Here is a 14453-nt window from a genome sequence, read left to right on the forward strand (position 1 = left end):
TTCCACTTCGACTTAAAGTTCTTCAACTAATTTAAGGCTAACCTGCAGCAAGGTTAAAGCCATCCTTTCCTTTCCCTTTGTCTGGGGTGTCTGTTTGGCTGTGTGTCTGAGTATGTTCAAAATAATTGTGTGTAATTAACTTGCCATTTGATTGAAATTATACCTCAGCACTAACGCACACACTCCCTGCCATCTGTGTGTGTGTGTGTGTTTCTAACTAAAGCAATTTGCATGCCATAAGTGGAGGGGGGTAGCTACTGTCAGCCATATTGAATTGTTTCACCCATTGGTCTCTCTGCCTGCCTGTCTGCTCCTTCGAGTTTTGCACCTCTCTCGACTGACTGTCAGGCAGGCAGGAGCTTTAATTAAAAATTCAACCCTCATACAAAATGGCAAGCACACACACACACATACAAGCTAAACGCATATGTATGTTTGGTTTGTGGGGGGAGGGGAGCAAAAACATTTTACAAGTTGAGCAAATTTGAAAAACAATTAAATGCCATGCGCGCAATTAAATACACAAAAGGTGGCAACAACAACATCTGCTGCTGCTCCTCAAGTGGCACACACACACATACACAAACACTCTCCACTTCAGCAAAAGGGGTGCCATGGGTGGCACTCTTATATACCGTTAATTAAGCAGCCTGTGAACCCCCAAAGCCACCCAGCCCAGAAATGGCGGTAGGGGGAAAAGACGCCAGAGTCTTCAGCTGGAGGGCGCTCAAACAGCCAGCAGGGGCAGCAGCAGTGGCAGCAGCAGTGGCAGCAACAACAGCCACATGAGAGAATCAGCAGAACAACAAACATGACACAAACAGACAAACAAAAGCTTTTGTGCCCGGGAAAAACACCAACGGCAAATCCATCAAAACCAACAGCCGTCAGGGATTGCCTCGGCTTGGGGTTTGGTCTTAGCTTCTGCTTCTGCTTCTTCTGCCACTCAGTTCTGCCAGCTAGACATCTCCCGCAAAATCCTCGAGAACCCTGCGAAACGGAAACCAAAAACCGCATGAAGAGCACACAAACAACTTTCATTCGATGCGGCCGTGTAAAAAGGATTTAATTATTTGCTCTAAGGATATATATCCACGCAGGCCATCAGGCAGAGAGAGACAGAGAGAGAGGGTGCTTGTACGGACTGTCTGCCCGAGTGTTTGCCGACAAATAGAGAAAAATATGTTTCACGTCCACTTTGCACGGACTCAACAAACAAAACCCAAACCAATGATTATTGCTGTTGTTTTTTTCTCTCTCTGTCAATCCCTTTTTTCCAATCCCATTCCTGATTCCCATTTCCCATACCCAGTTAAGCGGTAGTTTGTATTTTTAATTGTGAAATGAGCCCGAAGCAAAGTCCTAATCCCGGCCAGACTCAGACTCGGATTCAGATTCAGATTCAGCCTCCGCCGTGGGCCATGCAGCGGCCTACACCCCATGGAACCCCTCTCAGATGTCAAACGCAGGACTCGGCACAATTACAAGGGAGAAATCTCTCTCTCTCCCTCTCTGACTCTGTCTCTGCGGCCACGCCCCATATAAGAAAACTTCCCACGCGCCAAACTAACTGAGCTTCGGCCATAATTTGATTGTTTTGCCAGTGCCCTGGGAGCTGAAGGGTCTGGCAGTGCCAGACTGCGTCCAACTGTTGATTGTAGTGATTAACCAGCAAGGAGCTGTGATTGAGAGTTTTCCCCGAAATTATACAGTTCAACTTTTGCTCACTGCAAATTGCATGTTTTGACTTTTTGGGTGGGACTCTGACGACACGCGTCGAACGTCGATACACAACCCCCAGCACCAGCACCAGCACCAACCCCAACCCCAAGCCCTCCTGGGCAATTACGAGCGTGTACCTAAATGAGTATCTCCAGCAGCTGAGCCGACTTAGAGCAGTCACTTGGAAAGTTTCCGCACTCGCACTCGGACTGACCGCAGTCCAACTTACTTCTGGCCAGGGCCCCTAATGAAGTGCAAACCCAAAACAATTGAGCAAAGTTCCCCCCACCCCCCTCCCACAGCATTGGGTTCTACTTTTTGATGGTTTTTTTATGGCCCCGCTTGGCCATAGAAATTTGCGGTTGTGGAGGCCGCATCATATCTGAATTTTGAGCACACAATTTTGTCGTTCCTCTCTGGCTATCATCAAAAATTTAGCGACTCCAGGGGATGGGGGGGGGAATGGCGCGGAATGGGAGGCCTGGGAGTGGGCATTAAATAAATAATTTAGAGAGTCCCCAGCCCGGGCTGGCAGGTAAACGAAAATTGTTTCTTGATCATTTTAATGCACCCAAAGGGCCAGCCAGCCCCACCAAAAACAAAAAAAAAGAAAAGGAAAAAGTGAAAAAGTTTCTTTGCTCCGGAAGGAGATGGAGGTGGAGGTGGAAGGGAGGTGCACAGGCCCAACATTACGTGACGTGGAATCGGAATTGGGGTTAGATGGGGACACAGAAGTGCGACTGGGACTGGGACTGACACTGAGACCTTTGGCTCCCGTTTCGCTTTCATTAATATTAAAAGCTGTCGCCCCACAGGGCAGGGCATCATTTAAATAAAACCAATATTCGATAATAATTGTCACAGGACATGCAAAGGCATCAGCAGCAGGCAAAAGCAATTCGATAGCTTCATTTGCTGGCCACTGGCCGCTAGCTAATTGAAAATGTAATTAATGCACGCTTCGATTGGTCCTCCGTCCTGTGCTCTGCTGTCCTGTACTGTCCAAGGAGCACGCCTGGCATTTAGCACGGACCAGGGAACGCACTGGCCAACACTCGAGCGTGTTCCTCACGCTCACATGGCCTGAGCTCAGCCGTCACCCGATACACTTTCAATCGCCTCGCAAGCCGCCCAAGCTCGGCTCAGAAGAGCCTTCCCTAACCCAAAATAAAAAACAAAAAAAAAGAATAGGGAAGTCAAAGTGTGCGGCAAGTGTGAAAGATTCGACCATGTCCCAGAGCCAGACTCTCAACCGGGCCAAGAGAGGCCAAGACTGGCCGACAGGCCTATCAAATGTCACTGTCATAAAAGGAAAGTTGTTGTTGTTGCGTTGCTTTTATCTTTTTTATAGCCGTTTTATTTGAGTTTGGTTTTCCCAGCTCCGCGCTAATTAAATGTACGTACGAGTAGTATTTCCATTTGGAGCCAACAAATTAGTTTGCGGTCAGTTGAGTCTAGAGTTGAGCGTTTTATACTTTGTTTATAAGCCATAAACGGAACGACAATTGCTACAATTGCAGGCGGGTCCCACTCGTTTATAGTGGAAATTGTTTATGCGACTATCAAGAGACACCTTATGGCTCATAAACCCGGGGATAGAATAGCACAGAAGGTGGAGTCTACTATATATTGTTTAAAATGCAGACAACGTTGTCTAATTATTAATAGATTTGCCAGAGTGCGGCTGAGTGTGTTCGAAATTGAAAGTAGGAAGGCAGGAACCGCTCCATTGGAACTTGGCCAAGTCTGCAACCTGCCAGAAGATAACCCTACCTATCTAAGCATATATCTAAGGAAGGATTATCTATTGCTGTACATTGATATATGACAGACAGTTCATTGGTCTCTCGGCACTCCACAAACATTCATTTATCTAGCAAATCAAAATTTATGACTGGCGGGGGACACACACACAACTCACACAGACAGACACATCCCCCAACGCCAATAACAATTATAAGACATCCGACAAATTGTCTATAGCAGGGCGCTATTAATATGCGATTTAACAAATATTTAGCGAAAACACACGAACTGTGACTCGAATGGCAAATGAATCTCCAAAACCGAAACCAAAACCGAAATCAAAACGAAACGAAACGGCCGCTCGAATTTATTGTATTCGAAAGTCAAGAATTTTTACGAGCTTGGGAAAATAATAATTTTATGGCTAAAAATTGTAGCTGGAAGAGAGCCCCCAGCCACAGTCACAGTCCAGGCCAAAGCCACTACCCCTGTGCCCCCCTGGTTGCACGTGCATGAAATTAATGCCCCCCGGGTTTGTATATTTGTTATTAGCAGAATTTAAATTGCTCTTACCGATCGATTTCGAGCAGCGGAGGGGGTTTACGTACGCCACATACAATATACCTGGACATTGACATTTTTGGTTTCTGCATAAGTTTTTAGCAGCGCTTAATATGCCGTCGTTGTCGTCGTTGTCGATGGCTGGTTGTCGTCTGTTGTTGTCGGCTGTTGCCGTTGCCGTTGCCTTTGCTGCTGACGATGGCGATGATGGGGATGATGATGAAGACGAGTCGAGTCTACTCCTAGTTAGAAGACGGTCAGAGAGTCAGAGCCAGTCGCTGCATATTAATTTGATAACTTATATAGTTATATACATATATATATATATATATATATATATAGCTATATTTATTTTTGCACACGAAGTTTTCTTGTCTGTTGTGTTCGGTCCTGGCCTGGTCTGGTCTGGCCTGGTCTAGGCCTAGGCCACGACAATCTTGAGCATTTGTTTGGCCACAATATGGCCAGGCCGTGGCAGTTTTGACAACTTGACAGTCGTGCAGACAGTCAGACGGGGCCGGGGGGCGGCAGGCGGAAGAATCCGGACAAGACATGACAATGTCTGCCTTTGGCATTGGCCATGGCAATACCAATACCAATAGCAATAGCAATTGGCCAGAGCTCGGGCCACTTTGGCCATATCGTCTGGCTCATTTAATGGCCAGGCGTGTCAATTTAAAGCGACATTTATAACCAATTTGTAATCAATTCTAACAAACAGCTAACGCATGCCCCTACATACAACATACCTTACCTCTTGACTATGCCACACATTAGTGTCTCAATCCCGCCATACCTATACCATATATATGTACCTTTATTGTGCACCGTATTAATTTATTTATTTTCATTTGAAATAATTCTACTTGCAGCGGCCGCCAAGCTCATCGCTTTCCTATGGCGGAGCAATGAACGACGACGCCCGATCGCCGGGCGCTGGTAGTACACCGGGTCCCTTGTCACAGCAGCCACCTGTCCTAGATACATCAGACCCTGGTAAGTGTATTTGCTCGTATTCTATTCTATATTTGAGGGGTGTATCTTAATCACTGCCCATGGGCCATGGCTGTTAAATCGATCCAGATGATCGCCTTAATCCCTATTGAATGTGTTACACACTTCACTTCACGCCTCTTGAGGCTGTTGGACAGGTATTGGGCGCTCTCTCGTTTGATTATGTTGTTTGCCTCAGTTTCAAGTGCCGCCAAAGCTTTGAACATGCGCTCTAGCGTAATCGTACAACAACTTGACAAAAGAGCAACAGCAACAGCAACAACTTGAGCACTGGATCCGAAGACTACTCATAGGGACAGCCCTAAGATCGAGACGAGACGAGACCCTAGACTGCCTGTCTTCGTGGGGCACTGTGGTGCTGTGTGGTGCTCTGTGGAGCTCTGTGCTGCTCTGTGGAGCTCTCCAACTACACTCCAGTCCACTCTCCAGCAACGCCAACTTGAAAAGATTTTTATGTGTATTTTTTTAGTATTTCTTCCTCATATTTTTGTTGTTTTTGTTGCTTTTCAATATTTTTTTTCGAGTGCGACTGACTTTGCACTTGGCGCTTCTTTTTGAAGATTCAACGAGTGCACGAGGGGAGACTCTTCTGGCGGGGGTCAGGTGAATTATTTATGGTGATAGGCAAAAATAATATTATATATTTTTTCCCTCTTCTAGTGTGTGTGTGTGTGTGTGTGAGTGCGTTGTTTTCCCCTTTGTTTGTGGCGGCAACAAAAACAAAAGCCCTGGCCCAAAGCAGCACTCGAAAAAGACACTCTGGGGCCACTCGTCGTCTGCTCGTCTCCGCTCAGCTCCGCTCAGCTCTTCTCCAAAAGGCTGAGTGGGGGTCCAAGGTGATAATGCAGTTTCCACTGAGCACAGCAGTGTCATTGGGTGAGAGGCATGGCAGTGGAGGGGAACGCGGCTGGAGGCTCCGAGCTGGGACGAGGAGGAGGCGTTCCGAAGCCAATCCATTGACGTTGACGTCAAATTTTTGCTCGGACAAAACTTTAAAGCGAGCCGAACAGAGACGAAACTTTTATGAGTAAGCGTGTATCTGTATGTGTGTGTGTGTGTGTGTGTCTGGCTGTGTGGGCTCTGCTCTGACGCGCCATTTTGATTGATTTATCTACACGTCGCGACACGTCGCCTGACTTTGTAGACAAATTAAATTTTGGCATAGTTCAAGCAGTGCACTTTTGTCGCCCCATCCCTCCCCTCCCTCTCACCCACTCTCCATATCCCTCTCCCTGTTCGCTGCCAATGAAAATTATCTACAGTTGAATAATTTCAGCCAACGCGCAAAATTTTCATGTTAATTTTGTACATTTTGTTGCTGCTGCGGCGATAAGAAAATGGCAAGAAAACTTCTCTCTCTCTCTTTCTCTCTCTCTATCGCTTTGTCTCCCTTTCTCTCGCTCTCTGTCTAGCTAAATTTGCGGCGCGTATTTCGGGCGTAGCAAATAGATATTTTCCACATTTTAAGTAGACATGGCAACCGGGTTCTGCAGAGAGGGGAGTAGCAGAGTGGATGGAATGAAAGGAATGTGGTTAGCAAAGAATATTCCGAGCTGCAGAAATTCCACTGCAGAGTACACAGTGCCACAGTGCCACAGGGGTGAGAGAGAGAGAGTGAGAGAGCGAGAGTGGGGAGCGGGGATACTTCTCTGTCGTAATTTTATGCACGAATTCGTAAAATGTTATTCAAATGGAAAATGTGATTTTTATCAATTTTGACAGGAATTTCATGCCCCGACAAAGGAAAAACCTCACTGCACAAGGATGCGTGTCCTGCCTGGCCTGAAATTTCCCCGAATTGTATGTGAGAGGTCATGAGAGGTAGGGCAGGGCAGGGCAGTGCGATGAATAAGGAGCCAGAGAAAGAGTCCCTAAGTGGGTTTCAGCTGGCGGCGGTGGGGGAAAACTTCAATGTGAGATCTTTCTGGTCTTTAATTTTGTCCATAATTATACACACTCGTGGCTAGATAGATAGATGGCTAGCTATAAGCGAGGAGAGAGTGTGGGGCGTCAACCAAACGATAGATTTCCCTGTAAAAACCCCAGCTAGCTGACAGCCGCAGACCTCGGGAGTCCGCATAATTATATGGCACCCTCATCAACGGCAACGGGCAACAGGCAACTCTAAAACCCAACCACAACTCCGCAAGTTCTTCCATCACAGAGAGTTTCAATTAAAAAATATATCTATGTATATATTTTCGACTTGTCTCGACCTGACGATGATGATGATGAGCTAATGGCTGGCAGGGTCGCTCGGCCCGTCACACTTGACGGTAATGCCCTGCTAAAGACCCCTAAGACGGGTGTCGACTGTTATTGCATGTACAATGTGTACATATTTCGTTCACTCCACACAGCTCAATGTGTTTATTTGCACGGCGACTTGTCAAGTGTTGCGTTGCGGCGCTTAAATGCAAATCAAAACGAGATCAATTCGATGAAAAAATAGAATCGAAAATGAAAATAAACAAGAACAGCAGGCGGGCCGCAGCAGCAGCAACCCCTTGGCTGGGTTTTGTGATTCCGGCTACCCTCCGTCTGACATTGATTGAAAATGCTGCGTGACGTAAATTAACTTTCATGGCAGCGGGTCGCCGGGTGGCAATAGAGAGAGAGAGAGAGGGAGAAAGAGGGTGGGGGCTGGTCCCAGAAGTGCGTGTTATCCTTTCCTGTTCGGCAGTCGGCAATCGGCGACGCACGGAGTTCGTCAAGCCGCAAGACCCACACAATTGCCAATTGTTACAGTTTTAAAGCCGTGCCGGGAGCGGAGGGTTGCCGCCGTCCGAGAGGGATGGTGGATCTGTCCGTGTGGCAGCTTGTTTTTGTCATTGTGGCATTTAAATCCTCCTCCTCCTCTGCTGCTGCCGCTGCTGCTGCTGCTGACCTTACTTGGAGTGCACTTTTTCCAGCACTAAGGCGATTATCTGCCGTTGTTGCTCTTGTTATTTACATTGATGAAATGTGTTACAGCTACCACAACAACATCCACATCCCATCCACATTCAAATCGGAAAGGCAAAGGCAAAGGCAGCGGCAAAAGGAATACTCACTCGCTCGGGTAACAATAACAGGAAGCTCTAACTCTGTTTGTTATCTTGCCACGCACAATTAGACAATTTCCATTTGTTGCCCCAGGGCCGCCGCCCGTTGACAGTTTTTCTCAGGGATTTGGCTTGGGAGTTTTTCTTGGGCTGCGGCCATGTGAAAGCATTTCCCTCACTCCCATTCTTTTAGCTCGCTTTTAATTGTATTACTTTTGGGCTGGTTGGATGGGGCTGGGCTCTGTGAAAGGAAGTGAAAATTCTATGCACATTCCGCATGCAAATTCAAATTCCAAAAGAGAGACAGAGAGAGAGAGTGAGACACTGGGACCGATCACTCTTCAATTGAAGGCAGCTATCTGCATCTGCATTCCGCCCATTTGACCCCTCGAATAACCATCATCCATTCACACCTTGACAGCATCTGCCATGATATGGATCGCTGTTCCCACAACTTTTTAACTCTTTTGTCATAACGATGACACAATTTCCCAAACAGCCAAGCCAGCCACCAACGATGATCACAAAAAAATGAAATTAAAATTTTACGCATTAACAAAAATTGACAAAAAGCAAAAAGCAAAAAAACAAAACAAAAAAACTTTTGAATGGAAATCTCCTCCCCGGCTGGCAGAAATTGCCCATATCTGTTGTTGGGTATCTGGTCGAGCCCGAACCACCGAAATCCCCGCATAAAGAACACCAGCTGCTGCACGTATGATTGGGCCCAACCTAACTAACACCCGGGACTTGCTTTGGGTTTTATTCTGTACTGTTCTGGGACCACACCAATTTTAACAATCATAAAAATTGAAACAGAAATACGATGTTTCATAATGAGTAGCAGGCAATGGGAATGGGAACAGGAACCAGGGAAGGGAAGGGCAGCAGAAGCAGGCACCAGAGCTTATGTAACATTACGTCAAATAGCACAAAAGGCAATACATCTTCATCCCCTAAAAAAAAAACAAACGACAGGAGCAGGAGCAGGCGCAGGAGCAGGGCGCAGGCAGGACTCCTCTAGCGCTCGGCACTTCTTATTTTACAATGAAAATTTACGAACTGACTGTTGCTTTTTTTTTGTTTGGCTCTGCCTCTCGCTTGCGCTCGTTTGCGCTCGTTCACATTATCATATTTCTGGGCCCGACACGCCAATGAATAGAATGCGCATCGAATTTCCCAAGCTCGGGGATTGGGTTGGGTTTTTTCGACTACAGCAGCTTGCTCTCCATTTTTAGGGGGGTACGGTACGGTAAGGTAACCTTCACATCAACAGAATCATCAACACCAGAAGGAACAGCTTCGGTTGAGAGGATAGGACAGCAGTGGGGTGTGGAGAGCAGCGGAGGAAGTTGACAAACAAGCAACACCAACAGCGGCAACAAACGGCTCATTGATGCTGCCACACGGCGGAGGGTTGCGACTCCTGACAAACTGCACACTTCCTTTCCATATCTTTCTCTCTGTCTCTCTGGGCTGAGGGCGGCTCATCCTGACGCTGATGGCATGGGATGGAATCGTGTTTCATGGGTGGTCGCCTGGTCGCTGACTTTGCCTTGGAATTTGTCTAGTTATGGATCTGCAACACTGGCGGTTGAATAAATTGGACACAGTTGGACGATCACTTCAGCCACAAAGATGATAAGACACACGGAGCGAGAGAGAGATAGAGAGAGAGAGAGACAGGGATAGATCTTTCTGTTTTGTGATTATTTTTGATTTGTTTTTTAACCTCGATGCTCTATCATCTAGCATCGGCCATTCATTCGCTGCGAAACATTAAAAGTCATGTATTCTTGACTTTTATTATTCATTATTTTCGCATTCATTTTGGATTTTTCCTTTCCAACTGCAATTCGGAGAGACAGATAGAGATAGATGGTGGTCGGTCGGTTGGAGGGGGGTTAATAATCGGCGGGGTCTGTCTGGCGTGCCGTTAATAGAGCTATCAAGTGCTGTATGCTGCTGATGACAGTGCCGGCTTATCAAGCTGCCGGTTCGGTTGCAAGTTCGTCGTCCCTCGTTCCCCTCCGTTTAAAATTGCATTTCTCAACACACAAATCACAAATCACTGCGAGGCATGCAATCTCTCACACAAATCATTTCATTTTTGCCCAGCACAACGACTACGACAACGACAGCGACAACGACAACGACAGCGATGGAGCCAAGTGTCATTAGCGTCACACGTCCCGATCCCAATCCCGATCCCCGTTCCCATACCCAGTTCCCCATCACTGTTCCCCATCACAGTTCCATGCCATGCTTCTCTTGTTCTCTTTAAGTGTTTATTAGTATGAAACATTTATCAGCGATTATAATTATATGGCTTTATATGTATGGCCGTATGTGTAGTGAGCTCTGACGACCTCTTCCTCGCTCGCTCTCTCTCTCCCCCTAGTTGCTCTTCCTCCTCTGTCTATGTGGAACATGCAGATAGCGGCAAGCGGACAGGTTTTGAGAGACGCCACTGTATGCTAAATGCTTTTTAAATGCTCGGCCAACAAAATTAGGCATCAAATGTTTTTAGCCAGGATACAGCAACAAACCTCTCGAGTGGACACGCCCCTCACCGCGACCACTTTGCTCCCCCCATTCTGCGGCAGTGGCAGCGTCAGCGACCTTGTTCGGGCTTTTTGTTCCTGGACAAACATTCTTGGATCAACAGCAACACCTAAGACATTAGCATTACCATTACCATTATCCTGTGGCCACTGACCAGAAGAGGGCGTGCCACCTCCCTCAAAAGGCAAACATTCAATGACAAATTATGCGCCCGGTGCTTGAGGGGGCGTGGTCGGCTCACCTGACGAGGAGGCAGCCAGCCAGCCTTGTTTCGTTATGCCACCTACAAACCTACAAGTTCACTGCCGCCTCCCTTTACCTGGAGTTGGAGCGTGTCCGGGGGCGTTTTGTTCGGGGCGTGTGCTGGGGAAAATTTGACATTTTGTAATTTGTTCTGCGAAGAGAAACACAACACAGAAATTATCTAGCGTCAATGGGAAAAAAATTGTGTAGAAAATTGGGCCAGATACACGTATATTTATACACACATTTTCCTGTTCAACAGAATGGAAATTGTGGGTTAGCCTAATGATAAACGACATTAGCGAGGGGAAGGGTACGGAAAAATGAAGTTGTTGTTGTTGCGGATGCAAATGCTTCGATAAAGTGGGAGGAAGTGCCACAAATTGTCCGCGGGAGAGGGCAAAGACCCAGAGCCTCAGAGCCTTGGATCGATCGTTGAACTTCTTGTGAATCTCTGCCCTGACAATTGTCTCCGGCCGAAAAAGAAGAGCAAATAATGACGCCAGCCACAAAGAACGCGAAATGCGGAATTGTAACCACCGCCCCTGGAGCACCAACCCCAGACCCAGCACCACCCAGCACCCAGCACCCAGCACCCACACCCACTGCATGCACGGGGCATACACACATGTGTCTTGGGCTAAATTTAAACCATTTTTTTTGTTATTTTTTGCCCGGCCATATTCTTGTACCCGTAGCCGTACGCTTTCAATGGAAAAATATCTTTGTGGCGCCGTGGCATAAAAGTTCCATTTCCATTTCGGTTTTTGCTTTTCCTTACTTACGAGTATTTCTGTGCCTTTTTTTTTTGGTTGCTTTTGCCATTCGTTTGAGGCTCTTCAAATATTCATTGAGTTTGACTAAAAGGCAGGGCATACACTCAGCCTGCCTGCTGTCTCTCCTGCCTCCTCCATCCGCCATTTCATTAGCTCGAAGTTGGCCCAACATATGGAGCAGACAGTTGGAAAAACGGCGAATGGGCAAATGGGCGAACGGGGGAAGGGGGCCAACAGCGGCAGCGCCATTCTGCAGCTGTAACTGGAGTCCCCAGTCCTCTTCACATTTAAATGCGCACATAATTTCTAATTTGTGCGTCTAATTTATGTGCTCTCCGAGGCAGCGAGACCCCGAAAACTTAGCACAACAAACTTGCCAATTTAACGGGCGCCCAACCAGAAAAAAAAGAGGCATACAAGTAAAGTAAAGTGGAGCAGGGCACGATGGAGAGTGAAGAGTAGAGAGTAGAGAGAAAGCGGCAAAAGTTTTTCTCCACTTGTAGGAAATAAGAAATAAATAAAGCCATTTCTTCTAATATACAAAAAGCCTCGAACGTTGGCAAGAAATGAGAAAATTACTTTTTTATAAGCATGAGTCCAACCACCCCTCGACCATAGCCATAGCCATAGTCACAGCCACAGCCACACCTTGATGTACACACATTGAGGGGAACCGAAACCGAAAGCGAAACCGAGTCCTGAGAACCAGACCAGGGAGGCGGCCTGAATCCTGAGGGTTGAGGTCTGAGGTGTGTGTTGTGTGGAGGGGTGACAGCCAAGTACATTGCCAAACATTGCCTAATTTGGAATTGCCTATGAAATGTGCATTAGAATAACTAGAATCTACTACCAAAGTGTCATCCCTCCCACCCTCTGTGGGCCATCACCCTCTGCCGAAAAGGCCGAAAAAGGTGTGTAATAAAAATAAATGTCTGTCGTTTGTTTATATCAAGAAAGCGACAATTTTTTTCCTCCTTTTTTTTGTTGTTGTTGTTGCCCTCGTGCTTTTATTTCCCTTCTCTAGAAGCCGAAAAAAAGTTGCGTATACGCCGCATTGTCTGTGCTTCTGTGTTTGAGGGAAAACCCTTTGTAAACACCTGGTGTGGTCCACTGAAAATCCAGTAAAATGCACGCACATTGATTACTATAGCCAGAGAGAGAGAGAGAGAGACAGAGAGACGGAGCTGGAGCAGCGAAAAAATCGAACTAAATTTTACGACATAAACATAAATTTTATGACAGGCGAAAGAGTAAACGCCCGAGCGAGTACGCTCCGTAAACCGGGAACTGGGAACCGGGAACCGGGAAAGGAAATCAATTTTATGCGCTCTGGCCAAAAGTAAGAAAAACAAATAATGCCCCATCAAAGCGGCCAGGGAGATAGACAGAGCCACGCGGAATGGGGGAAAAAAACTATAAAATCTATGTGAGAACTATTAAAAAGTCGTAAAGGAAAACCGTGCAGGGGTGTGAGAGTTATCTGGGCGAGGACTGGGGGAACCAAACCAAACCGAACCGACTGAGAGAGTTGAGGTTGAGGTTGTGGGTGAGTGTTTTTACTGGCGGCCTTTGGCTGTCGTAAAGTCGCCGATTGAGACTTATTTCAGGGCTTCCCCGATGATAACACGTTGGGAATGGTATTATACGGGACGGGTCGGATGAGTGTGGCTGCATTAATAATGCCATTAAGGGCCGGCATTACAAGTGTAATGTAATAATTGTCCTTGATGGAGCTGCCCGCCCCTGGCCAACAATGGAACTCTGCAATTAGTCCAAACTCGAGCTGAGCTGGAGTTCCATTGCACATCATGCATGTATGATATGTACGGCTTTTTTGGGCCCTAATGTAAACGCATTTAAACGCAATTACTTTTCACTCGATGGTGTGTGTCTGTTTGTGGGTCTCTCGCTTCTTGCTGACACGTACCAAAGCCATTTCTGTGGCTCTGGCTCTGGCTGTTGGTGCTGTTGCTTTTGCTTTTGCTGATGATGATGATTGCCGGCGTCGCTTGGAGTGTCGTCATAAAGATCTTTTATCAAAACGTTAATGGATTGACTCATACTCATACTCACACTCACACACCATACCTGTCTCCTCTTTCCCTGTCTGTCTCTCCCTCTCTTTCCCTTCTTTTTCTGTGAATAGTTGCGTGCACTTCTTGTGTGCATAAGGGAAAAACATACATACTTACACGTGTCTCTGTCCCAGTTTGGAACAATTGCAGTTGGTCTTCGCTCTCTGTCTATCTGTCTCTCTGTCGTTGGGCTCGTGTAATGTGTAATGTGAAGTTAATGAAACGGTTCCCACTCTATATGTGTTTGTTGAAAATGTTATTAATTATAGGCGCACCCTAATTTGTTGCCTTCGGGGCCGAACTGGCCGAGTTGGCCAAGTTAGTTGGGTAATTTGCCTCTGGCCAAGTCCCCAAAGTCATCAGAATGTGCTGAAAGCCTATATTAATTGCATTTTAATGAAACAGAAACTTTCCGGCCCATAGCGAACCCTTTTTCTGCGGAATCTAGATCTATAACAAGATCCTAACTGCCCGATACGTATAAAGTTGTTAATGATATGGTAAGTGCACACAGTCCTTGGAGATAGTTCTCTTGGGGCATAGTTTGGCTTTGGGAGAGATTTACCTTCTATCTATCTATCTCTGGTTGGCCTTATTGGTCAGACCACAAATGAAATTAAATATTCGCAGCTGGAAAAAAAGAGATATAAAAATATTGAAGCTCTGCGGCTGCTGTATTTGTTGTTTTCATTGCATTATCAGGCGCC

At 46.5% G+C, this 14453-nt stretch overlaps 1 protein-coding gene across 3 annotated transcripts in view; it reads left to right on the forward strand.

The window, feature by feature from the left end:
* Window positions 1–14453, forward strand: part of LOC111066512 (homeobox protein homothorax) — a 114307-nt gene that overhangs the window by 53604 nt on the left and 46250 nt on the right. For 2 of the 3 annotated variants that reach the window (XM_022355199.2, XM_022355200.2), the window contains exon 7: window positions 4902–5025. In XM_022355199.2, coding sequence (XP_022210891.1) covers window positions 4902–5025 — 124 coding nt within the window. Of the gene's footprint in view, window positions 1–4901; window positions 5026–9965; window positions 9969–14453 lie in introns of all 3 variants that reach the window. The other variant, XM_041591757.1, reaches the window with a different exon arrangement.

This window comes from Drosophila obscura, unplaced genomic scaffold (assembly GCF_018151105.1).
Source record: "Drosophila obscura isolate BZ-5 IFL unplaced genomic scaffold, ASM1815110v1 contig_150, whole genome shotgun sequence".
NCBI lineage: Eukaryota > Metazoa > Arthropoda > Insecta > Diptera > Drosophilidae > Drosophila > Drosophila obscura.